The sequence below is a fragment of the Symphalangus syndactylus genome, chromosome 10 (assembly GCF_028878055.3).
Source record: "Symphalangus syndactylus isolate Jambi chromosome 10, NHGRI_mSymSyn1-v2.1_pri, whole genome shotgun sequence".
NCBI lineage: Eukaryota > Metazoa > Chordata > Mammalia > Primates > Hylobatidae > Symphalangus > Symphalangus syndactylus.
The window spans coordinates 130,949,204-130,975,273 of NC_072432.2; the positions used below are offsets into that span (position 1 = coordinate 130,949,204).

General features: G+C 45.9%; 1 protein-coding gene across 2 annotated transcripts in view; it reads right to left on the reverse strand.

Annotated features, from left to right (window-relative positions):
• The window catches only part of RAB11FIP1 (RAB11 family interacting protein 1), a 42,058-nt gene that overhangs the window by 6,011 nt on the left and 9,977 nt on the right, over positions 1–26,070 (reverse strand). Inside the window, exons 2-5 of one of the 2 annotated variants that reach the window (XM_055295969.2) lie at positions 12,810–13,252; positions 9,881–10,688; positions 6,650–8,548; positions 5,795–5,903 (exon numbers count right to left, since the gene is read on the reverse strand). In XM_055295969.2, the coding sequence (XP_055151944.2) occupies positions 5,795–5,903; positions 6,650–8,548; positions 9,881–10,688; positions 12,810–13,252 (3,259 nt within the window). The remainder of the gene's footprint in view (positions 1–5,794; positions 5,904–6,649; positions 8,549–9,880; positions 10,689–12,809; positions 13,253–26,070) is intronic. The other variant, XM_055295970.2, reaches the window with a different exon arrangement.

Genomic DNA, 26,070 nt, shown 5'->3' on the forward strand with positions numbered 1-26,070 from the left:
TTTTTTATTTTTATTTTTTTCTCCATAGAGACGAGGTCTCACTATGTTGCCTGGACTGGTCTCATACCCAAGCTCAAGTGATCCTCCCACCTTGGCCTCCCAAAGTGCTGTGATTACAGGCATGAGCCACCACACCCAGCCTTACATTTTACATCAAGAAAAAAGAGGCACCTTTGTAAATAATGGCAAAGAATGCGTCCTCAAGGGATTTCAGATTATACCTCTGTCATATAAGGATCTTATTTTTTTTTTTTTTTAAAGTCTCAATACATAAGATACTCTACATGGAGTTTGAAAGAGAGAGGGATGCAGAGGCTGACACCTGTAGGGTGTCATTTAATTAATTCCAACACCTAACATTTGGGTCTCTTTATTTTTCCTGGGATTCTTTTTTAATTTCTTTTTTTGAGACAGAGTCTCACTGCGATGCCCAGGCTGGAGTGCAGTGACAGGATCTCAGCTCACTGCAACCTCTGCCTCCCAGGTTTCAAGTGCTTCTCCTGCCTCAGTCTCCTGAGCAGCTGGGATTACAGGCATCTGCCACCACATCCAGCTAATTTTTGTATTTTTAGTAGAGACAGGGTTCCACCATGTTGGCCAGGCTGGCCTTGAACTGCTGACCTCAAGTGATCCGCCCGCTTCAGCCTCCCAAAGTGCTGGGATTACAGGCGTGAGCCACCGAGCCCAGTCTTCCTGGGGTTCTTGATGATATGTTTTATAATGTCAGCCTCATATAAAATAATAGTTTTACAGCTTTTTACTATTTAGTAAGCATTTTTTCCATCATAACATTTTAGCAAAACCTGCTTTTCTAATGGATGCTTAAAATCTCATTATATTTTAACTATTCCTCTATTGCTGGATATTTATGTTGTTTTCAATTTGTTCAATTATATATAACATTTTTATCAAAATGCATGAACATAAATCTTTGGCCATATCTCTAAGTACTTCCTTAAGATAAATGCCTAGAATTGAAAATGTGTGCACACTTAAGGTACTTCATACGAACCGTCAAATAGCTATTTAATTTGGATTCTGTAATTCAAAGGGAAAAAGGATATAAAGGACTTTAAAATCATTAGAAGAGCCTAGTTTTGCAATATTTAAAAATTATAAAACAGGGCCAGGCATGGTGGCTCACATCTGTAATCCCAGCACTTTGGGAGGCTGAAGCGGGTGGATCATGAGGTCAGGAGTTCGAGACCAACCTGGCCAACATGGTGAAACCTCGTCTCTACTAAAAATACAAAAAATTATCCAGGCATGGTGGCGGGCACCTGTAGTCCCAGCTACTGGGGAGGCTGAGGCAGGAGAATCACTTGAACCCGGGAGGCAGAGGTTGCAGTGAGCCAAGATCGTGCCACTGCACTCCAGCATGAGCAACAGTGCGAGACCCCGTCTCAAAAAAAAAAAAAAAAATTGTAAAATAAGCCGGCATCATAAAAAGTGAGTAATGGCCTTGGAGAAGAAGAAGCACAGAGAAAATACCCACAAATGCAAGAAAGAACGGTGCCCATTGTCATGTATTTCTCACCAGGATTCTTACCCTGGACTTTTCCTTTTACATAGTTGTGATAATGACATACACTCAAATGTGCATCCAACTTTTTCCATATCACAGATGATTTTTGGATCTAGTTGGCTTTACTATTTTAAAACGGAAATGTTAAAGCCACCTGGGTAAATAATACACTCCCAGTTATAAATCATCTATAAAGGATGGAGGCCCTGTAACAACAACCAAGAAAAGAAAAAAAAATCACTCTAGTAATGATCCAGCTAGCATTTCATAACTTTAGCTATGCAATTTCTTTCCCTTAAACCTCTCTTACTTTGCAACATTCCTAAGAGTAGGTATCTTTATAAATACTGTCTTGTGCCTTAACACAAAGCATCTATCACGTGGCAGGCCAATAGCAGAGCCTCCAGGGTCAGTTGCCCTTGTTTTGAGCTAAGTTATTCTCTTGGGCCAGTAGATAAGCCCTTGCATAAATGAGCTTTGAAGAGGAAATAAAATGGGAGCCAAAGGTCTTGCTAACTTCCCAGAAACAAGGTGTTTGTTTCTCTTTGGAGCCACACTGCATTCCACAGTAAAAGGAAGACAGACGGGAAGCTGCTGAATGACTCTTTTTTTTTTTTTTTTTTTTTTTGAGACGGAGTCTCGCTCTGTCACCCAGGCTGGAGTGCAGTGGCGCAATCTCGGCTCACTGCAAGCTCCGCCTCCCGGGTTCATGCCATTCTCCTGCCTCAGCCTCTCCGAGTAGCTGGGACTACAGGCGCCCGCCACCACGCCTGGCTAATTTTTTGTATTTTTAGTAGGGATGGGGTTGCACTGTGGTCTCGATCTCCTGACCTCGTGGTCCGCCCGCCTCAGCCTCCCAAAGTGCTGGGATTACAAGCGTGAGCCACCGCACCCGGCCGAATGACTCTAATTTTCATTGATGTCCCTTTATGCTGTCCTTTTATCTCATTTCCTGATAAATATCATTAATTCCAGGAAAACAAGTGCTGCCTCATCTATCTGCAACACACAGAAGCCAGGCAAGCTGGTTGACATATTGTACATTTTTAGGCTAGGGCTGAAATGTAGTAGGTACACAATTCTGGCTGTGGCTGATAATCTTGAGACAATTGCTTACCACCTGCCCTGTCAATGTGTCCTACAAAGAAAGAGTGGGGTCCGGGCGCAGTGGCTCACACCTGTAATCCCAACACTTTGGGAGGCCAAGGCGGGTGGATCACCTGAGGTCAGGAGTTCAAGACCAGCCTGACCGACATGGTAGAACCCCATCTCTAATAAAAATACAAAAAAATCAGCTGGGTGTTGTGGTGCATGCCTGTAATCCCAGCTAGTTGGGAGGCTGAGGCATAAGAATTGCTTGAACCTGGGAGGTGGAGGTTGCAGTGAGCTGATACCGCACCATTGCACTCCAGCCTGATCAACCAGAGCGAAAATCCATCAAAAAAAAGGAAGGAAGGAAGGAAGGGAGGGAGGAAGGGAAAGAATGAAGGAAGGACGGAAGGAAGGAAGGAAGGAAGGAAGGAAGGAAGGAAGGAAGGAAGGAAAGAAAAAAGTGGGGCAAGACAGCAAGAAGATGCTATCCTGTTTTCAGCAATCATCAGTTATGATTACTTCGCTTCTTTTACCAAAAACTTGGACCTCCAGCTTCCTGTGAACCTTTATCCCAGCTCTTACTGGTAGACATGCAGAGAAGCCAGAGGGAATAACAAGTACCCAGCACTTGAAAAACACTTTCAGCTAAGCATGGTGGCACATCTGTAGTCCCGGCTACTTGGGAGGCTGAGGTAGGAGAATCACTTGAGCCCAGGAGTTCGAGGCTGCGATGAGCTATGATTGCACCTGTGAATAGCCATTGCCCGCCAGCCTAGGCAACAGAGCAAGACCCCATCACCATTAAAAAACAAAACAAGGCTGGGTGCGGTGGCTCACATCTGTAATCCCAGCACTTTTGGAGGCTGAGGCGGGGGGATCACCTGAGGTCATGAGTTCGAGACCAGCCTGGCTAACATGGCAAAACCCTGTCTCTACTAAAAATACAAAAATTAGCTAGGCATGGTGGCGAGCGCCTGTAATCCCAGCTACTCTGGAGGCCGAGGTGGGAGAATTGCCTGAACCCGGGAGGTGGAGGTTGCAGTGAGCCAAGATGGTGCCACTGCACTCCATCCTAGGCAACAAGAGCAAAACTCCATCTCAAAAAAAAACCCAAAAAAGAAAACTATTCAATATCCAGAGTCCATGGGACTGTAAAATCTATGATGGAATGAAATTTTAGCTGCTCTAAACTAAAATAAAAACAAAGTTTTTTTCTATAGACTGCAGTTCCCAGTGTCAGTTGGGAAGTCCTTCTCTACATATTTGAAATACAATATATCCTTGCCCACTAAAGGTCACCAGTCCCTCAGTAAATCATTCTCTTCTAGTCCAGATAATGAGTTGAAGACCAGGGATTTGCAGCAAGGCAATATTCTAAATCCTTCAGATTCTAGAACCAGAAAGAGCAGGATGAAGACAATCCTAGGCAGAGTTCATCTGGGAGGCTGGTTTTGTTTTGTGGGGAGTTGTTTTTTAATATTAGCCCATACTTTTAGAGACCCTCCAAATGAGCAAGATACTTCCTGGAAATTTACCTTAAGGAAATAATCTAAAGAGAAGAAAAAATTCCATATAGGAAATTGTTGACTATAATATTAATTCATACTGAAAAACAGAAAACAGGCTGTGCATCTTGCCTCACACCTGTATCCCAGCACTTTGGGAGCCCGAAGCAGGTGGATCACTTGAGCCCAGGAGTTCAAGACCAGCCTGAGCAACATGATGAAACCCCATCTCTACAAAAAATACATAAATTAGCTGGGCATGGTGGCACACGCCTGTAGTCCCAGCTACCTGGGAGGCTGAGGTGGGAGGATTGATTGGGCCCAGGAGGTCGAGGCTATGATGAGCCGTGATCATGCCACTCCACTCCAGCTTGGGCAACAGAGTGAGATCCTGTATCAAAAAAAAATTTCCTGATTTTGATGAATGTCCTTACTGTTAGGAGTATTTAGGGGTAAAAGGAGCATGAGGTAGGCCAGGCACAGGGGCTCATCCCTGTAATCCCAGCACTTTGAGGGGCCAAGGCAGGTGGATAGCCTGAGGTCAGGAGTTCAAGATGAGCGTGGCCAACGTAGCAAAACCCTGTCTCTACTAAAAATACAAAAATTAGCCTGGCGTGGTGGTGTGCATCTATAGTCCCAGCTACTTGGGAGGCTGAGGCAGGAGAATCACTTAAACCCAGGAGTGGGAGGTTGCAGTGAGCCGAGATTGCACCACTGCACTCCAGCCTGGGTGACAGAGTGAGACGCCATCTCAAAAAAAAAAAAGTTCCCTGATTTTAATAAATCCTTACTGTTAGGAAATTACATAGTAATTAAAGGATTTTAATAAGTCCTTACTGTTAGGAATTACATAGTTAAGTATTTACGGTTAAAAGGAACGTGAGGTACACAATTTACTTCCAAATGATTAAAAAAAAAATTATGCACACACCTGCGTGTGTATATCCAGAAAGAGAGAAGGTAGGGGAGAGGAAGCAGAGAGGATGAGACTGATGGGCAAATGTGGTCAGATGTTAACCACTAGAGAACTGGGAGGAAGGGTTTGTAGGAGTTCTTTGTACTGTTCTTGCAACTTTTTTTTAACATTTGAAATTATTTTAAAATAAAGTTACCAAAAAAGTATATCTATGCAATGATTGCAATTATCAGAATTTTACATTCTTGCCAAAGGAAAGGAAACATGAGGGAAAAAGAAAATACCTGACCTGAATGGGCCAGACTGTGGGTTACATTTTCTTCTCCTTAAAAAGAGGCACCAGGCTGGGCGTGGCAGCTCACGCCTATAATCCCAGCACTTCAGGAGGCCAAGGTGGGAGGATCACTTGAGCCTAGGATTTCAAGACCAGCCTAGGCAACATAGCAAGATCCCATCTCTATTAAGAAGGAAAATTTTTAAATAATTTTTTTAAAAAAGAAGGGCCAGTGTCAAGCATGTTGCTTGAGACAAAAAAAAAAAAAAAAAGAAATTAACAATAACTAAACAAGTATAAGGGAATAAAGTAATTATCCAATGGAATGTCTGGGGGCTTCCAAAGTTTACTCAAAGACTCAAGATGTATGACTAAGTGCTCCTGGCACCACCGGCTGCCCAGGGAGAGGTATACGATGGTGACCATGGAAATGGGTGTTTTGTCAATTCCTAACGAACGCACCAGCTTCTCAGAGGACATACCTTCATCATGGCCTCGTTGTTCAAGTTCTCACTGATGATGGTGGCAGTTCCCAAGCTGGAGTTAGCAATCTTGGTGGCTGTTGCATTCATTGGCTTCACAGGATGAAGTCTAAAGAGAAGGGGAAAAGGATCTTTAGACCCTCCGGTCATGGCACAACTGAGCAACTGCCCACCGCAAAGATGGCAGCCAGTAAGCCAGACAAGGGGCAGGTGGGTCACATGCTGCCCTCATCTCCAGGACAACTCACTCCAATGTCTCAGTTCCTGTGGAAACAAAAGCAGTCAGGACAGGGCTGCCACATGCAAGCCAGTAAAGCATGTCCTTGTCCAGATGTCCTGATATCTTCACGGGACCCTTGGTCTTGTTACAAACATCAGAACATTAAAGGCAATGTCTTATTTTTTGAAGTCAACTAGAGCCTAGGCATTCACTGTAAAACTCTGCAGAGGCTTCCGTCCCTCCACAGTAAAGACAGCTCAAAACAAACATACAAGCTTCACGTTGGGTAGTGCTTGAAGCAGCTTTTGACACTGCTAGATACTACCACTCAATGCCAGTTAGTTCTGAGACTGTTAAGATACTGGTGGCATTGCGTTTCTGCAATGTGAGAGCTCCAAATCTGGCTGTGCAGAACAATTCCTAGGCTATATTTACAGACTACTATTATGTTCTTGCTATAAACGCAGCAGTGTCTTGAGGTATTACCACCACAAGGGGCAGCCCTACCAGCAGGAGAGTGACAGGAGGGTTGTCACATCAGACGTCTGTGTGGTTAGAAAGCCGTAACCGCTGCAGGTAGGAAGCAAAGGGGGACATTGCTCACATTTACATAGACGATCTCCCCCATCTCTCACCTGTGCTTGGCTGACCCAGTTCCAGCGCCTGGCTGAGCTGAGACTGGATGTGTCTCCGAGGGTGAGACCCAGGCCTGGAGGAGTGGCTTCCTCTTGCCAAAATTTTCAACTCTACCAGCGGAGCCCTCTGCTGTGGCTTTTTTTTGAGATTCTGCTGTGCTGGTGTGGTGAGTGTCAGAATGTGCAGAGCTGGGGAAAGAGTGTGTGGCAGGAAAGATCTCAGAAGGGGAGGGGCTGGGCACAGGATCGTCCAGGGACGTGCCAGGAGGCGGGCTTGGACTCCCATTTCCCATCGGTTTTTCTTCCTTGCCACCACTGGGGCCTGGCAGCTGTTTATCCAAGCTTGAGCTCTTGCCGAGATGTGGTTTGTGAATTCCGAACTCTGTGGTCTGCTCTGAAGGAGCTGTCACAGATGCCTGGGGTGCTTGCAGCCTGAAATCACACAGGTCCTCCCCCAGTGCCAACCTATCGGCCTCGCCACTGGGCCCCTTTCCCCTCTCAGGACAGGAGACTACCAAGCCCAAGGACGAAGCTCCTATGTCCAGAGTTGATGACTCTGCTGTCTCTCCATCATCTTCAACCTGATCTCCGTCATCTTCAACCTGATCTATTCTTTCATCATCTGATGCAACTTCAGGAATGGAAGGAAGGCTTAAGTTCAGATCAGCCACGATTGGAGATTTAAAATCTGAGGCCAACTGAAGGTCACTCAAGGGGTCAGACAATAAACCTTCGTGGTCACTAGCTTTGCTCTGATACTGAGTCACAAGGGCATCCTCTCCCTCCATCCTAAAGAGTGGAGTGTCTTTCACTGAGCTTGCTTCACTCGTGGGGCCTTCGGAGAAACTCTCCTGGGAGGGGAGGAGAAGGTGATCCGCTGGGGAGGCTGGCGCACCGCACGTCGCTGGCCCAGGTGTGGTCACCGATTCCCTTTCTGAGTCCTCTGCATGGGGAGACTCAGGAGGCTCTCCATCAGATGCGTTTCCAGCAACAGCCCATGCAGGGGTTAGCTCCTGCGGACAACTGCTGTGTCCTTCCACCAGCGGGGTGGCCCTCTCCACCGCCTCTTCCGTGAAGAGCTGCTCAGAAAATGACACACGCTTCTTGGTTTTCTTCTGGCCCTCGCGGAGGTTCAGACCCATCTCTTCCAGCTTCTGCATCGTGGAATCAATGGAAGGCACTGATTCTCCCATGGGAAGAGGGGGCGCCATTTCTTCAACTGCATCCCTAGCTTTGCTCTCCACAAGAGACCCAGCCTGACTCTCCAAGTCTCTGTCTCCTCCTGCCACAAGCTCCCCAACGGAGCTCGCAGCTCCATCACTGCTGAGTGAAAGGGCAGATGGTACTTCCTGGGCCTCTCCAAATGATGGGCTATAGTCTTGTTTTTTGCGGGGGAATCTCGGAAGTTCTTCCTCTTGTCGCCCTGTTTCAGGCTGCTCTGGGAGAGACTCCTCCAACTCAAGGCTGCTGGTGTTCTTCTCTGTGCCTGTCTCACGGGTCCTGCCCATCAGAGAATCTTCTGTCCCTTTATTTGCTGGAATGGATGGCTGTTTGAAAAGTGATCCCAGGGCAGAAGAACCAGAATTTGGAACCGGTGTTAAACTCTCAGTTTGCAACTCTGCCTTAGGGAGCAAGGGTGGTTCTTCAGACTTGGCCTGGCCCCTGTCTACGAGAGGCCAGCTTTCAATTGGAGTGGATGTGGAAATGGGAGCTGCTATGGGAGATAAGAGAGAGGAGAAGACAGAAGGACTCTCAGAGGACTGTGTGTCTGCACCAAGTCCCAATTCAGAGGGGACAGGTGCCTGGCCAGAACTAGAAGGGAGAGGAGGAAGAGAGGAAGGGGAGTCAGTGGCGGAAGGAAGCCTGGCTGTGGGTTGCGCCTCCGGAGACACTTCCAGTCTGCAAAAGGGACAAAATGAAATCTGCAGGTCAGTGCAGATGCATCATGAGAGACAAAGAAAATACACAAAAACAAGTCATTCACCAGGGGAGAACGTCTTTACACATGGGGCAGTACCTTAAGAAGTTAAAAAAGGAACACTAGCCAGACACGGTGGCTCACGCCTGTAATCCCAGCACTGTGGGAGGCTGAGGCGGGCGGATCACCTGAAGTCAGGAGTTCCAGACCAGCCCAGCCAACGTGGTGAAACCTCATCTCTACTGAAAAATACAAAAATTAGCCAGGTGTGGTGGTGTGCACCTATAGTCCCAGCTACTAGGGAGGCTGAGGCAGGAGAACTGCTTGAACCTGGGAGGTGGAGGTTGCAGTGAGTTGAGATCGTGCCACTGCACTCCAGCCTGGGCGATAGAGGGAGACTGTCTCAAAAAAAAAAAAAAAGGAACACTAACACTTAGCATACACAACAGACACTTTTATAACCAAGCAAATCTGTCACACAAAAGTCTGTTGCAATAGAAATGAAAAGATCCCAGTAAAGCAATAGCCTCCGGTTTCTTGTGGTGATTAACACAAGGTCCGAGCATTTGATTATTACAGGACAAAATGCACCTAAAAGGTTTAAAGTGGTTAAAGATGTAACACAAAGCAACAGGCACAGATAAGTTTAAGAGGAACAGTTTGTATGTGTGTGTATGTGTGTGTGTGTGTGCATATCAAAGTAAGCAGAATCTCTAAAAAAAAAACTCACTCCCCAGACCACAGAAATATTGTCAGTGTGAACGTGAGTCACACCAAAAAGCGGAAGTCCCCAAGGCCAGTCCCCAAGGCTCACGCCGGCTCTTACAACAAGGGGCAGAGTGGACACAGAGAACCGTTACTGTCACTTGAGAGAGGGCCGAGGGTCTCTCATACCAGAAACCAATGCCAAAAGGCAAGGAGGCAAGAGAACATCTGGCTCAAAGGGAAATGTGAGATAAGAACTTTGAAAACACAGGTTCTGCATACACTACAACCCAAACTCAGTATTCCCAACTTGCAACACCCACAATCTGCTACAAACCACTGCATTCCACTGAGATCTGATAAGCTGACTGAAAGGACAGACCATGCCTGCTGCGCAGTAGCTCTGAGCTAGGAAACATCACTGCAATTTGTACAGGGCAGGCCAAGCTGGCAGTAGGGACTGGTTAAAAAAATAATTTAGACCAGCAAACCTTTGGCATATACGGGTACTATGATATCATGGAACCAGCAAGAGCTGGTCTAACGTAAGCCTGAAAACCACCAATGGCGAGGCAGAAATGCCCTGCACAAGAAGAGCCAAAACTCACCGGGGCTTGACAGCTCTGGTTTGGGGAGCCCTCGGAGAGGAAATTGGAGGTTTCGGTTCAGACTTGGACTCTGGCTCAGCTTCTGGTTCTGTGATCTGCACATCTTCAAAGGGGTTCAGGGAGCTGCCCTGTCTGGAGACAACAGCTGCAGTATCTTTCTCGGATCTTCTCACAAGGTCTTTAGCAGGCCCCAACGCGTCCTCCCCCGGCTTAACCCCCATCAGCATGCCTTCCTTCTCCCTCCCCGGGACTGTGAGAGGGTTTTCACCTTCACTGCCCTTAGCCACATCCTTCTTCCCCGTCATCAGAGACAGCAAAGAGGACCTCCTGCTCTCTGGCTTCTTGCTCTCCTTGGCTTCTTTTGTGGCCTCCGAGTTTGCGGGGGCCGTGTTTTCTCTGAGGTCCCCACTGACCAGTGGGGCAGGTCGGTAGGATGGCAGGGTCATAGACTTCAAGGAGTCTTTGGTAAAAGATTCAGAGAGCTGTCTGTCAGAAGACAGCCCACCTCCTTCAGCAGGCTCCTTCCAAGACCCAGCCGCCAGGTTCTCCGTAGAAGAGAACAAATGCTTCTTTCTGAAGCCCTTGGGGGATGGGGAGGAGGACGGGCTGCTGTCCTTGGTCTCACCCTTGGCTTCTGGCTGCTCCAGGTAAACATGGTTCCCATTGATGCAGACATTAGAGCGGGAAAGGACATCATTCTTAGACCGAAGGCCGCCAAGAAAGGAAAGTCCTTCCTTCTTGGGAAGGGTAAAGTTGACCTGGTTCAGTTGCTTAAGATCCGTACTCGCTGTTCTCTTGTGAGACATGACTTTGGGAAGAAAAACAAAGAACAGAAAGGGGATAAGATGTTAAATGGGTGGTTTGCAGTGTAGGGGCATCTGTCAACGTCTGGATACATTTCTGGTTGTCACAACTTGGAGGGGGCGTGCTGCTATTAGTATCCAGCAGGTAGAGGACAAAGATGATACTGAACATCTTACAATGTATAGCACAGCCCCTCACGACAAAGGCCTGTCTAGTCCAAACTGTCCACAGTGCTGAGGTTGAGAAACTCTGGATTAAACCAGTGAAAAGGGCAGCACTCTTGGTAGAGTAGCAGAATCCGGCCAATGGGAGGGATTTAGACATTGAAATTGAAGTTCAAAATACATAATTAACTCAGTGCTAAAGGAACCAGATTCCTTGCCTTCTGATAAGGCTATATCCCACGAGGCTTAAGCACATCACAGGAACTCAATAACTACCTGATGAATTAATGAAATATCAGAATTACTATCAGGTTCCATGGTTTTACCCTTAAAAAAAAAAAAAACTTGCAAGACACTCATTCTGTTAGCTCTAAAAGCTTGTATTAGTGGGCATCATTTATAGAGCCAGGAACTCTGGAAAAGGAATTTATACATTCTTAGAAACCAGAGGGGCCGGGCGCGGTGGCTCACGCTTGTAATCCCAGCACTTTGGGAGGCCGAGGCGGGTGGATCATGAGGTCAGGAGATCGAGACCATGGTGAAACCCTGTCTCTACTAAAAATACAAAAAATTAGCCGGGCGTGGTGGCGGGCGTCTGTAGTCCCAGCTACTCGGAGAGGCTGAGGCAGGAGAATGGCGTGAACCCGGGAGGCGGAGCTTGCAGTGAGCCGAGATTGCGCCACTGCACTCCAGCCTGGGCGACAGAGCGAGACTCTGTCTCAAACAAAAAAAAAGAAACCAGAGGGTATAATCCCAGCACTTCAGGAGGCCAAGGCAGGTGGATCACTTGAGGTCAGAAGTTCAAAACCAGCCTGGCCAACATGGTGAAACCCCAACTCTACTAAAAATACAAAAATTCACCGGGTGTGGTGGCGGTCACCTGTAATCCAAGCTATTCGGGAGACTGAGGAAGGAGAATCACTGAAACTCAGGAGGCGGAAGTTGCAGAGAGCCGAGATCGCACCACTGCACTCCAGCCTGGATGACAGAGCAAGACAGACAGACAGACAGACAGAAAGAAAGAAAGAAAGAAAGAAAGAAAGAAAGAAAGAAAGAAAGAAAGAAAGAAAGAAAGAAGGAAAGGAAGGAAGGAAGGAAGGAAGGAAGGAAGGAAGGAAGGAAGGAAGGAAGGAAGGAAGGAAAGAAAGAAACCAGAGGGCTTAGAAATAGAGAGGGCATCTCAGCCGTGGGCAGTGGTTCACGCTGGTCATACCAGCCCTTTGAGGGGCTGAGGCAGGAGGATCACTTGAAGCCAGGAGTTTCAGACCAGCCTGGGCAACATAGTGAGACCTCATCTCTTAAAAAAAAATGTTTTTTAATTAGGTGTGATGGTGCACACCTGTAGTCCCAGCTCCTCAGAAGGCCCAGGTGGGAGGATTCCTTGAGCCCAGGAGTTGGAGGCTGCAGTAAGCTATGATCCCGCCACTGCACTCCACAAGACCCTGTCTCTAAAACAAACAAACAAAAAATATTTTAAAAAAAGAAGCAGAGAGGGCATTTTTTTTTTTTTTGAGACAGAGTCTCACTCTGTCACCCAGGCTGGAGTGCAGTGGCACGATCACAGCTTACTGCAGCCTCTACTTCCTGAGCTCAAGCAATCCTCCCAGCCTAGCCTCCTGCGTAGCTGGGGCTACAGGAGTGTGTCATCACATCTGGCTAATTTTTATATTTTTTGTAGAGACAGGGTTTCACCATGTTGCCCAGGCTGGTCTCAAACTCCTGGGCTCAAGCGATCTGCCTGCCTCGGCCTCCCAAAGTGCTGGGATTATAGGCATGAGCCACCACGCCTGGCCTTAGAGAGAGCATCTTAACCACCACTATCATCACCCCCACCACCATGATTTTGTAACTGAGGAGTTGAATTAAACTCTTTCTCTTGAGATTTGTCTGTTTCTTCTCTCTCAGAACGAAGCATGGTAAGTGGAAGAAGAGAGGTCAAGCAGGAAGAGGCAGAAACTCACCATCCGAGGCCGAGGAGGACTCATCCTCATTGTCATCTTCATCCCACTGGGACTGAAAGTCTCCGGGACGAAGCAGCACTTTTTCTGGCTTTGAAGTCGGCAGGACAGACATGGACTGGGAAAGAGGCGTCTTCTGCAAATTCGACTTGGAAAGTAAGGTCTTGATCTTTGATTTCTTTTTCTTGTCTTTGCCCACAGACTCATCATCACTGTCGACCAAAGGTGTCACGCTAGGGATGATGGCGGAGGCGGTGTCTGACCCGCTGTCCTTATTCTTCCCCTTGATCTTGTCCTTCAGTTTTCCAAATGGATTCCGAGACTTGTCTTTCACAGAAAGGTCAAACATGCTGGCAGTCATGTTGTTTCTCATAAACTGGATGTCAACCTCAATTTCTCCTCGCTCCTTGTCCTTCTTTCCTGGTTTGGATTTCAACTTATACCACCTGAAAGGAGAAAGGCTGCAGAGTTACCTTTGAATGGAAGCAACTGCAACAATGTTCACAATCCCCATGAACTGGCCTCTCCTCTCTGCTACTAGCAGCCTCTTCAATGCATGCATTCTCTTCGGGAAGTGGTAGAAAAGAGCAGAATTTTTTTTTTTTTTTTTTTTGACACAGAGTCTTGCTCTGTCACCCAGGCTGGAGTGCAATGCCGCCATCTCGGCTCACTGCAGCCTCTGCCTCCTGGGTTCAAGTGATTCTCCTGCCTCAGCCTCCTGAGTAGCTGAGATTACAGGAGTGCATCACTACATCCACATCCGGAGAATTTTTGTATTTTTAGTAGAGACGGGGATTCACCATGTTAGCCAGGCTGGACTCGAACTCCTGACCTCAGATGATCCGCCCGCCTCAGCCTCCCAAAATGTTGGGATTACAGGCGTAAGCCACTGCGCCTGGCTGAGAGCAGAATTTGCACTTTTATTTCTTTTGTTTTGTTTTTTATTTTGCACTTTTATTTTTGAGAAGATATGCGCTAGACAAAGATAGGATCCAGTGTTGTGCTTAGCATATAATCACCTCAAATCCTGATTCAATGAAGAGCTCATTCTAAAAATAAAGAAAAAAAAATATTCCATGGAATCACTTCCGATGAGTGATGCTTTCCTTCAGTAGGGTAAAAATGCAAAGACCAGGGCCGGCGCGGTGGCTCACACCTGTAATCCCAGCACTTTGGGAGGCTGAGGCGGGTGGATCACAAGGTCAGGAGTTCGAGACCAGCCTGGCCAATATGGTGAAACCCCATCTCTACTAAAAATATAAAAAATTAGCCGGGTGTGATGGCGGGCACCTGTAGTCCCAGCTACTCAGAAGGCTGTGGCAGGAGAATCACTTGAACCCAGAAGGCGGAGGTCGCAGTGAGCCAAGATCACACCACTGCCCTCCAGCCTGGACAACAGAGCGAGACTCCATCTCAAAAACAAACAAACAAACAAAAAAGCAAAGATCATACACAAACAGCTAAGAAGGGTAGCGTGCAAATGATGTATAATTAAATCTCAGAGAAAATCAAGTTTGTAGTAAGGAATGGTCCCTGCCAGGGAGTAAAAAAATAATAATAATACAACACAGAATTTAAAAAAAAAAAAAGGTGGGGAGGGGGTTGGGCATGGTGGCTCACACCTGTAATCCCAGAGCTTTGGGAGCCTGAGGCAGGAGGATCACTTGAGGCCAGGAGTTCAAGACCAGCCTGGGCAATATTGCAAGACTCCATCTCCATAAAAAATTTAAAAATGTGCTGGCATGGTGGTGTGCGCCTATACTCCCAGCAACTCAACATGAGCCTAGGAATTCGAGGCTGCAGTGAGCTATAATTGCACCACTGCACTCTAGTCTGGGTGACAAAGCGAGACTCTGTTTCTAAAAATAAATAAATAAAAATAAAAATTTTTTTAAAATAGTGAAATCAGGCTAGGCACAGTGGCTCACGCCTGTGATACCAGCACTTTGGGAGGCCGAGGCAGGCAGATCACCTGAGGTCAGGAGCTCGAGACCAGCCTGGCCAACATGGCGAAACCCCGTCTCTACTAAAAATACAAAAATTAGCCGGGCATCATGGCGAGCGCCTGTAATCCCAGCTATGCAGGAGGCTGAAGCAGGAGAATTGCTTGAACCCGGGAGGCGGAAGTTGCAGTGAGCCAAGATCATGCCACTGCACTCCAGCACTCCAGCCTAGGCGAGAGAGCCAGACTCCATCTCAAAAAAAAAAAAAAAAGAGTGAAATCAGTCAGTTAGAAAATGACAAACACTATATTAGTCCACTTATGTGAGGTTCCTGGGTTAGTGAAATTCATCCAGTCAGAAAGTAGAATGGTGATTGCCGGAGGAGGGGAAGGAGAGAATGAGGAGTTAATGTTTGATGGGTATAGAGCTTCAGTTGCGGAAAATGAAAAAGTTCTGGAGATGGATGGCGGTGATGGTCACACAACAATGTGAATATTCTTAATGACATTGAACTGCACACTTAAAAATGGTTAAAATGAGGCCAGGCGCAGTGGCTCACGCCCGTAATCCCAGCACTTTGGGAGGCCAAGGCGGGCAGATCACTTGAGGTCAGGAGTTTGTGACCAGCCTGACCAACATGGTGAAACCCCATCTCTACTAAAAATACAAAAAATAGCCAGGTGTTGTGCCACATGCCTGTAATTTCAGCTACTCTAGAGGCTGAGGCAAGAGAATCGCTTGAACCCAGGAGGGGGAGGTTGCAGTGAGCCAAGATCGCAACACTGCACTCCAGCCTGGGTGACAGAGTGAGACTCTGTCTCAAAAAAAAAAAAAAAAAAAAAAAAAGGTTAAAATGGTAAATTTAATGTTATGTATATTTTACCACAATAAAAAAAAATGGTTAGTTGGAAAGGAAGCCTTCTTCCCTAGCTTAATAATCAGAAAAAGGAACATTTCAAACACTATCCAAGAATTACACTTGGTCATTTGCAACCCACTTCAAGATGTGAAAAATGACATTATACCAGTCCAACTCCACTGAGAGACAAGCTTCAGAAAAAGGAGATCTCATGGCATTCATTTTCCATTTAGGAGCCCTATACCTTTGGTGAACTGTAAGAATGTGAGCCAGGTCGGCTACAGTGGCTCACACCTGTAATCCCAGTGCTTTGGGAGTCTGAGACAGGAGGATTGGTTGCATCCAGGAGTTTGAGACCAGTATAGGCAACAAGGCAAGATCTCATTCTCTAAAAAAAATTTTTTTTTTTTTGAATCAGAGTCTCACTCTGTCCCCCAGGCTGGAATGCAATGGCACGATCTCAGCTCACTGCAACCTCCGCCTCCTGGGTTCAAGTGATTCTCCTGCCTCAGCCTCCCGAGTAGCTGGGACTACAGGTGTATGCCACAATGCCCAGCTATTCTTTGTATTTTTAGTAGAGACAGGGTTTCATCATGTTAGACAGGCTGGTCTCAAACTCCTGACCTCAAGTGATCCACCCACCTTGGCCTCCCAAAGTGCTGGGATTACAGGTATAAGCCACCAAGCGTGGCTAAAAATATATTTGTTAATTAGCTGGGTACAGTGGTGCGTACTTAATAGTCCCAGCTACTTGGGAGGTTGAGGCAGGAGGATCACTTGAACCCAGGAGTTCAAGGCTGTAGTAAGATCTATGATTGCACCACTGCACTCCAGTCTGCGCAACAGTGAGATCCTATCTCTTCAAAAAAAAAAAAAAAAAAAAAAAAAAAAAAAAAAAAAAATGAGCCCAGTTTGTAGCAAGACCATACAATGGGACAAATAACTCCAAATACCTGGTCTATAGCGAGCTGTCCACCAGGTCACCCTCACAAACTGAGAACTCACATTCTGAAGTTCTTTTTGGTGACCTATTTAAGAGCTGAGGGTAGTGGACTTAAAGGAAATGATGGTTTTGCCCAAATGAGCACAACTTCCTCTTTCACCTTCAGCCACGGCTGGCGGCTCACTCACAGGGCAGATCCCTGCCCCCACTGCTACGGCTCCTTCTACACTTAGAGGAAAGGCACAGGGGAAAGTCAAAACCTAACACCTAAACAGCACCTGTGGCATACCTGACACTGCATACGCACAGAGATATCCTCATTTCAGCCTCACAAGAATGACACGGAGTAGATATTATACCCATTTTATAGATGAAGAAATTGAAGCTCAGAGGTCTGAAAATTGGCACAAGGTCTTGCAACCACTATGGGGTACAGCCAGGATTCCAAATCAGTTTCCCCTATTCTTTCTCCTATTCTTTCCCCTACACCAAGACTCCTGCTTTAAATTCTCTCCTAATTTATCTTGGATGGGCCATCTTTTGTAACATAGAGAAAAGAGGGTTCAAATTTAAATTCTTTTTGAGAAACATTTAAGCTTCTCATTTAAATGTCCAAAGATGAAAGGAAGGAAACTAACATAGCTTGCCATCAGTCATAAATCGTTGAGATTACTTAAAGGCCAGTATACAAAGTCATCAAGAAGAACTTAAAATGAATTCACAAAATACAGCAAAGAGAGGATAAAATTATATGAGCTATAATTTTGGACCCTTAGGAGACAAATCTTTTATGGTTTTTATAACCTCAATCCAGAGCTGGGCAGGCGGGGAGTGGTGTGTGTTGCAAGATGCAAGGTCTTTTTTTATTTTTTATTTTTTGCAACAGGGTCTCACTCTGTTGCCCAGGCTGGAGTGCAGTGGTGCGATCATAGCTCACTGCAGCCCTGGACTTCTGGGCTCAAGTGGAAAATGCAAGGTCTTTATAGACAATGTCACCCTTGCCAGCAGGGCCTGGCCTGGAATCGTTTGCATATTTGTCACTTTGATTTTGAGAGGATTATTTATATTTTTCTCTTCTGACAGTCATGTGGTAAATGGTAGCCTTGGTGATGAAGGGTGTTTAGCTTTTGTAAATACCAGTTGCAGGCACCTGAAAAGGAGAAGTTGCTGAACGCTGACTGAGGAGGTTTCGATGACCTCGCCAACCGCAGGCGGGCAGCATGCTTCCCCTCCCCGCCCAGGGCAGGAGCATCAGGCAGGGGTTTCTCCACAGCTCTTCCACACAGCCCCTTCTATTAGCCCTCCACAGGGATGCAAAAATGTGACAGGCCTCCAAAGCAGCTGTCAGAGGCATTCAAACCAGAGCAACTCCATCTTGAGTGAGGGCTAGGAAAATGAGGCTGGGACTTGCTGCGCTGCATTCCCAGAAAGTTAGGTATTCCTAGCCTCTAGATGTTTATGGGTAAGGGAACAGATGGATAATGTTTACCAAACAGACCTGGACTTGGGAGTGTTCCAATATCCCAAAATCTGGAGAACAAAGGCAATCCTAATTTTGCTTTGAAGACAATAATATTGATTCTCACAAAATATAGTAATTGAGAAAATTAATCCTTTATCACAAACCCTTGTAGTAGGGCACATCTCTCAATGATCTTTTTATCCTGTGTATAAATAAGCATAGTGCCTAGAGTGGGTGCGTTCCTCCTCTTGCTTTTGGGAATGTCCTACTCTGTCTATGGAGTAGCTGTACCTTCAATACTTTACTTTCTTAATAGCTTGCTTTTACTTTGCACCGCAGACTTGCCCTGAATTCTTTCTTGCAGGAGATCCAAACACCCTCTTTTGGGGTCTGGATCGGGACCCCTTTCCTATAACACAGCCAGTTGACAATTCCAAGGGCCAGCCTTGCCTTTCCAAAAGTATCAGTGAGGTTTTGTTTGCACTTCCTAATGGTTTTTGAGCAAAACTACAACCGATTCCAGAATCCTCCCTCGGGACCAATTAACCTGATCCTCAGGTCCAATCCCTGGGTCCTAAAGTGGGATTTGCTTTGGAAACTTCCAACACCATTAGGAAGTGCAAATAAAAACATCACCAACTGTTCTTGCTGCTTAATTTCACAAGCAAACCTAAAACCAAACACCAGGTAGCCAGGCACCAGCCTGAATCATAGGCCAGCAGGGAAACAGCCCAGGCAAAGGGGCAGAATTTACAAATCTGCGCTCGATGTATTAAAGCTGGAAAGGAAAACAAGAATTGTTTCTTTTTTTTTCTAGTTTTTTTGTTTTTGTTTTTGTTTGTTTTAGAGACTGAGTCTCGTTCTGTCACCCAGGCTGGAGTGCAGTGACGTGATCTCAGCTCACTGCAACCTCCTCCTCTTGGGTTCAACCGATTCTCCTGCCTCAGCTTGCTGAGTAGCTGGGATTACAGGCGTGAGCAGCTATGCCCAACTAATTTTATGTTGGCCAGGCTGGTCTCAAACTCCTGACCTCAGATGATCCGCCTGCCTCAGCCTCCCAAAATGTTGGGATTACAGGCATGAGCCACTGTGCCCGGCCAATAATTGTTTCTTTTACTAGCAATATTATCCTCAAATTCAAAAACAGTTTAAGCAAGGGATGTTTGATAGAAGCATACTTTGATAAGACAGTGAAAACCACAGTGCTTGAATATCTTGCCCTAAGAAATCCCAAACCAGAAGAACACATCTGTGGATTTTTATGTTTAAGATCAACTCAGTTTCTAAGTGTTATTGCCCATGTGTTTTTCAGTTCGCTTAATTCCTGCACCTCACAGAAGTAGCTCATAAATAATAAAGTCCCAGCCTAGCAACACAGCATGTGATGGCGGCGTGGGTGTGTTCCAGTATTATCTTTCACATAGGCCCGGAAAGCTTGAATTATCTCAGAAATCAGGGTTGGGTCCATTTCCCTAGTCCAAAGGGCGGAAAAAGAGAGCCATAATCCCAACGTGACAAGTTTATTTTTAAGCCCATATTCTGAAAAAATCTTGCCACCTATCAAAAGTAAAAATCAAATGATCCCTTGAATAAGCAAATTATTATTGCTTATCATTAAACTCAGTCCTGCAAGAATTAAAAGGATCTCTGGATATGTAGAAAGTGACATGATTTTTTTTTTTTTTTGAGACAGAGTCTCACTCTATTGTCTATTGCCCAGTCTGGAGTGCCGTGGCACGACCTCAGCTCACTGCAACCTCCGCCGCCCAGGTTCAAGCGATTCTCCTGCCTCGGCCTCCTGAGTAGCTGTGAGTACAGGTGCATGCCACTGCATCTGGCTAATTTTTGTATTTTTAGTAGAGACAAGGTTTCACCATCTTGGCCAGGCTGGTCTCGAACTCCTGACCTCATGATCCACTCGCTTCGGCCTCCCAAAGTGCTGGGAATACAGGCGTGAGCTACCGCGCCCGGCCAACATAAAATTTCTATAAACTGCCGGGCTCGGTGGCTCACGCCTGTTAATCCCAGCACTTTGGGAGGCCGAGGCGGGTGGATCACGATGTCAGGAGATCGAGACCATCCTGGCTAACACGGTGAAACCCCATCTCCACTAAAAATACAAAAAATTAGCTGGGCGTGGTGGCGGGCACCTGTAGTCCCAGCTACTCAGACGCTGAGGCAGGAGAATGGCGTGAACCCAGGAGGCGGAGCTTGCAGTGAGCCAAGATCGCACCACTGCACTCCAGCCCGGGTGACAGAGTGAGACTCCATCTCAAAAAAAATAAAATAAAATAAAATTTCTATAAATTATATACACACACATATATATTTTGAGACGAGGTCTTGCTCTGTTGTCCAGGCTGGAGTACAGTGCACATTCATAGCTCACAGCAGCTTTGAAGTTCTAGGCTCAAGCCATCCTCCCACCTCAGCCTCTTGAGGAGCTGGGACTAAAAGCATGTGTCACCACACCCAACTAGTTGTTGTTGTTGTTGAGACAGTCTTGTTCTGTTGCCCAGGCTGGAGTGCAGTGGCATGATCTTGGCTCACTGCAACCTCCACTTTCGGGGTTCAAGCAATTCTCATGCCTCAGCCTCCACCGTAGTTGGTATTACAGGCATGTACCATCATGCCCAGCTAATTTTTGTATTTTTAGTAGAGACAGGGTTTCATCATGTTGGCCAGGCTGGTCTCGAACTCCTGACCTCAAGTGATCTGCCTGCCTTAGCCTCCCAAAGTGCCGGGATTACAGGTGTGAACCACTATGCCAGCTAGTCTTTTGTTTTGTTTTAGAGATAGGGTCTTGCTATGCTGCCCAGGCTGGTCTTAAACTCCTGGCCACACAGAATCCTCTCACCTCAGTCTCTCATGGTGCTGGGGTTACAGGTGTGAGCCATTGCACTCGGCCTATATTTTTTAATTTTTTTTTTTTTTTTTTTTTTTTGAGATGGAGTCTCACTCTGTTGCACAGGCTGGAGTGCAGTGGTGCGATCTCAGCTCACTGCAACCTCTGCCTCCCGGATTCAAGCAATTCTCCTGTCTCAGCCTCCTGACTAGCCAGGATTACAGGCGTGTGCTACCACACCCGGCTAAGTTTTGTATTTTCAGTAGAGACGGGGTTTCACCATGATGGCCAGGCTGGTCTTAAACTCCTGACTTCAGATGATCTGTCTACCTTGGCCTCCCAAAGTGCTGGGATTACAGGCGTGAGCCACCAGGCCCAGCCCCCAGCCTATATTTTTAAGTAATAACAGGCATTGGGTAAAAATTCAAATCATACAAAATGGTATAGGATGAAAAATTCCATCTTCTCACCCCTCCTGATCCCATACCCCTCAGTGTCCGTACCAGAGACAACCACTATTATCAGTTTATACACCCTCCCAAATGGTGGTCTCGCCACAGACAAGCAAAACTGTGTATTATCCAAATAGGCTACCCTGCAGTTTTTGTTTTTGGGGATTTTATTTTTTTTGGTCAAACACAAGACAAGGCACAGATAAAAGTATACAAAAAGTCATTTAAGTTTTCTACACTTTCAAAAAGATGTTTTATGAAGAGAAATAAGGGAACACAGAAAAAGAATGAACTAAATACAGTGCAGAAAAAAACATGAGCCTGTGCCCACACACGAGCGGGGTGCAGGGCACCAGCCCACCTCCTGAGTAGCCCGCTGGGAAGCCCGTGCCTGCATCCATACTGTGAAATCTCTTGGGCTTTTCAGTCCTCTTGGAACAGCTAAGACCATTCAACCATGCCCTATCCTCAGGGCCGGTGTGCCTCAGAACATGGAGTGGCTTCCCAAACATACCCAGAGCTGATCCCAGGGGGCCTTCTGTCGGAATGTGGCAGGGTCAGGGCAGCATGGCTCTTGCTATAGGGAAATGAAAAGCCTTCCTGTGCAGCCCTGCAGATATTCACGATTATGCTGGTAAAGGACTGACTGGGATGTCTCAAAAATAATCTTTCTGCAGCTGAAATAAACATGTTTTTTCCCTTTAGAACATTCCAGAGAGCAGACATATGCAGAGAAATGATGCCTTCGGAGATTCAGTTCCAACGTTTTTACATGCCAGACGCTGGAAATACAGAGAATGAAGAGGACTAAAAAGCTTACCCTGCAATGGGATGGGAAACAGGCTCACCCAAGATCACAAAGCATTTGTTACACTGGGACAGCTGCTTCCAACTTTCTAACTTTCAGGCATGAGAGAAATTAATTACAGGTAAAACTCCTGCTGAAGTACACAATTTCATCACAAATGACTCAGGTACAAATAAGGTTTCAGGTCATTTAAGCCCCAACAGGCTATCAGAACCACCTATCTAGGGACCGTTCAGCAAGTGAATAAATACTGCATCCCCGTATTAAACACAGGAGTCTCCAGGAAAGGCCAGGCAAGGAGGACCACCAGCTCTCTGGGTTACCTCCACACTTTACATGTGTCAGTGTTAATTTCAAGGGATCATTGTTTCTGTATCCAGTTTGGACTCTGGGTTCGGTGAGGACTGCCTACTTCCTTGGCTATACAAAAATCCCAATCCTGACTTACAGCATGAGTCATCTCCATGTTAACCAGGCATCATGACACAGGGGATGATGGTCTCGAGTGAGGAAAGAAGCAGGAAGAACAGAACCACCCCTGACCTAGTGTGGAACAGAGGACACACTTAACCTTTCTTAGATGAAGAAATTTTAAAAGCAGTCCATGAACTGTCTTCCCCAGGAAATAAAAAATCAGGCTGCAAATCATGTGGTTAGCAGTTGAGAACATCTTTTAAAAAGGATCTGAAAAGGAGTGATTGCATATGGATAAAACGTCCAGTCTCTTCTTCTGGTCACCTAGAAGCAATGCACAGCAAACAGACAGAAATGTTTATGACCTATAAAATGTTTGTGCTGTGTACCTTCCAGAAACTATGCAGTTTAACGAGCGCTGGTATTGAAGAAGGTAGCTAGTCATCATAACCTAACTCTGAACACAGAATTATCCATCAGCCAACCTTGCCTCCCTAGACCTTGCCCTCTGCCCATTGTCAGCTACTTGGAAAAACTGGTAAATCATGAGAGTAGCAAATAGGTCATGGCTCGTTTTTTTGACCTTAATTCCCAAAGCAGCCACTCCAGCAGCATGGAAAGGCTGTTTGTAGCCACCAAACTGAATTCTAAGAACTGGTAAATGACAGCCAGACACGGAGGCTCACGCCTAGTAATCCCAGCACATTGGGAGGCCGAGGCGGGCAGATCACTTGAGGTCAGGAGTTCGAGACCAGCCTGGCCAACATGGTGAAACCCCACCTCTACTAAAAATACAAAAATGAGCCTGGTGTGGTGGTGCGCACCTGTAATCCCAGCTACTCGGGAGGCTGAGGCATGAGAATTGCTTGAACCTGGGAAGCGGAGGTTGCAGTGAGCCGAGATCGCGCCACGGCACTCAGCCTGGGTGACGGAGGGAGACGCCATCTCAAAAAAAAAAAAAAAAAGCAAAAATTGACTTAGTCCCATGCTAATCTGACGACTGCCATTTTGTAAATCTTCTTGAAGTCTTTTTCCCATACATTTTAACAACTAGTAGCTGAGCAACCTTAGACAAGATATTTAACCTCTCTGTGGGACAGGATCCTCTTCTGAAACAGGGTTAGGAACACCCACCTCATAAGAATGTTAGGAAGATTAAATGGCTTAATGTATGCAAAGTGCTTAGAACAGTACCTGGCCATAAGTCTTAGCTATAATTCCTACTTAGCTGTACATATGCAATTTTCTTTGTAGTGCATTATACATTATTGGCTTATAATCATCAAACTTATAATTTTGAATGGCTAAATGATATTCCGTGAAGTGGGTATACACCATAGTTTATCTACCCATTCAGATGATTCTCAAAAGGGAACTTAGGATTTTAACAGTTTCGACACACTGTATTACTAACCACCCTAACTTATCGACCAAATATAAATAACAATGGTTTGCATTTGAAGGGAACAGAAATGACTCACTTCCAAAATTGGTTTGTATTACATAATTTCCAAAATTATATATCTGTTTATCTATTTTTTTGAGACAGAGTCTCACTGTGTCGCCCAGGCTGGAGTGCAGTGGCGCAATCTCAGCTCACTGCAGCCTCTGCCTCCTGGGTTCAAGTGATTCTCCTGCCTCAGCCTCCTGAGTAGCTGGGATTACAGGCACCCACCACTACACCTGGCTAATTTTTGTATCTTTAGTAGAGACGGAGTTTCACCATGCTGGCCTGGTTGGTCTCAAACTCCTGACCTCAGGTGATCCGCCCCCCTTGGCCTCCCAAAGTGCTAGGATTACAGGCGTGAGCAACCGCACCTAGCTACATTTCCAAACTTAAAAAATATGTAAAATTTTTAACAAACCATGAACAGTGTGTACTTTCTTTAAAAAAAAAAAAAAAAAAGTATTTGTTTTTATTTTTTTCAGACAAGCTCTGTTGCCCAAGCTGGACTGCAGTGATGCCATCACGGCTCACTGCAGTCTCAACTTCCCAGGCTCAAGCAATCCTCCCACCTCAGCCTACCGAGTAGCTAGGATTACAGACGTGCACCACCACACCCTGCTAAGGTTTTATTTTTTGTAGAGACGGGGTCTCATCATGTTGCTTAAGCTGGTTTTAAACTCCTGGATTCAAGTGATCCTCTCAAAGTACTGCGATTACAGGAATGAGCCACCACTGCACCCAGCCCCTCAGTGTAAACTTTCTGCAACTTTTTTTTTTTTTTTTTTTTTTTTTTTTTTTTTTTGAGACGGAATCTCGCTCTTTCGCCCAGGCCGGACTGCAGTAGCGCTATCTCGGCTCACTGCAAGCTCCACCTCCTGGATTCATACCATTCTTCTGCCTCAGCCTCCTGAGTAGCTGGGATTACAGGCGCCTACCACCGCGCCCGGCTAAATTTTTGTATTTTTAGTAGAGGCGGGGTTTCACCGTGTTAGCCAAGATGGTCTCGATCTCCTGACCTCGTGATCTGCCCGCCTCGGCCTCCCAAAGTGCTGGGATTACAGGCATGAGCCACCGTGCCCAGCTTTACTTTCTGCAATTTATTGAGAGATGTCATGATCCTCATGGACCCCTTCAGGGTTTCTACACAGAAAAGAAAGAGACAAGAAACAGGGCTCTCGAACTCTCAGAAATAGGCCAAGATGACATAATTAAGTCTATGAATCAAGATAGGTTTTCTAAGTGGAGAGCAATACTAAATTTCTTGTAGGTGAAGACTAAAGGAAATACCAAGCATCTTTATTTTAACAATTCTCAAAGAATTAGAAAAATCAACTCATTTTTAAACATTTACGTCTACCACACCCACCATCATGACTTACCAATTCTTTACAAAGCTCGATCCTATCCCAAAAAGCCACACATGTTAATATTCTACCATCAAATCCAGTATCCAACCTCTTGCTCAAATGTAAATGCCACTGATGCATTTATTTATTCTGTCAAAGAATACTGTCTTGTGGCAACCATGGGGTCCTCACACACAGAGACTTTAAGAATGGAAAAATAAAATGCAATAGTTTGGTTCACCACCCCTTAACCAGGACAAAAGAAAACAAACTTCAGCATGACTGACATCGGAGAACATTCAGCCCTTCCTCACCACATCAACTCCCACACTCTTTGCTATGAGAGTTCCTGGCAAGGAAGCAGAGTATCTGTGATTTATTCCATAAGCAAGGTAAGTCCAAAGGAAGGGAAAATAATTACACCAAAAGCATTTCTTTTTTTTTTTCTTTGAGACAAGAGTCACCCAGGCTGGAGTGCAGTGGCAGGATTTCGGCTCACTGCAAGCTCCGCCTCCCAGGTTCAAGTGATTCTTCTGCCTCAGCCTCCTGTGTAGCTAGGATAACAGGTGCCCACCACCATACCTGGCTAATTTTTTGTATTTTTAGTAGAAACAAGGTTTCACCATGTTGGCCAGGCTGGTCTCGAACTCCTGACCTCAAGTGATCCACCCACCTCGGCCTCCCAAAGTGCTGGGATTCTGTACAGGCATGAGCCTGGCCTCACCAAAGCATTTCTAAATCATGT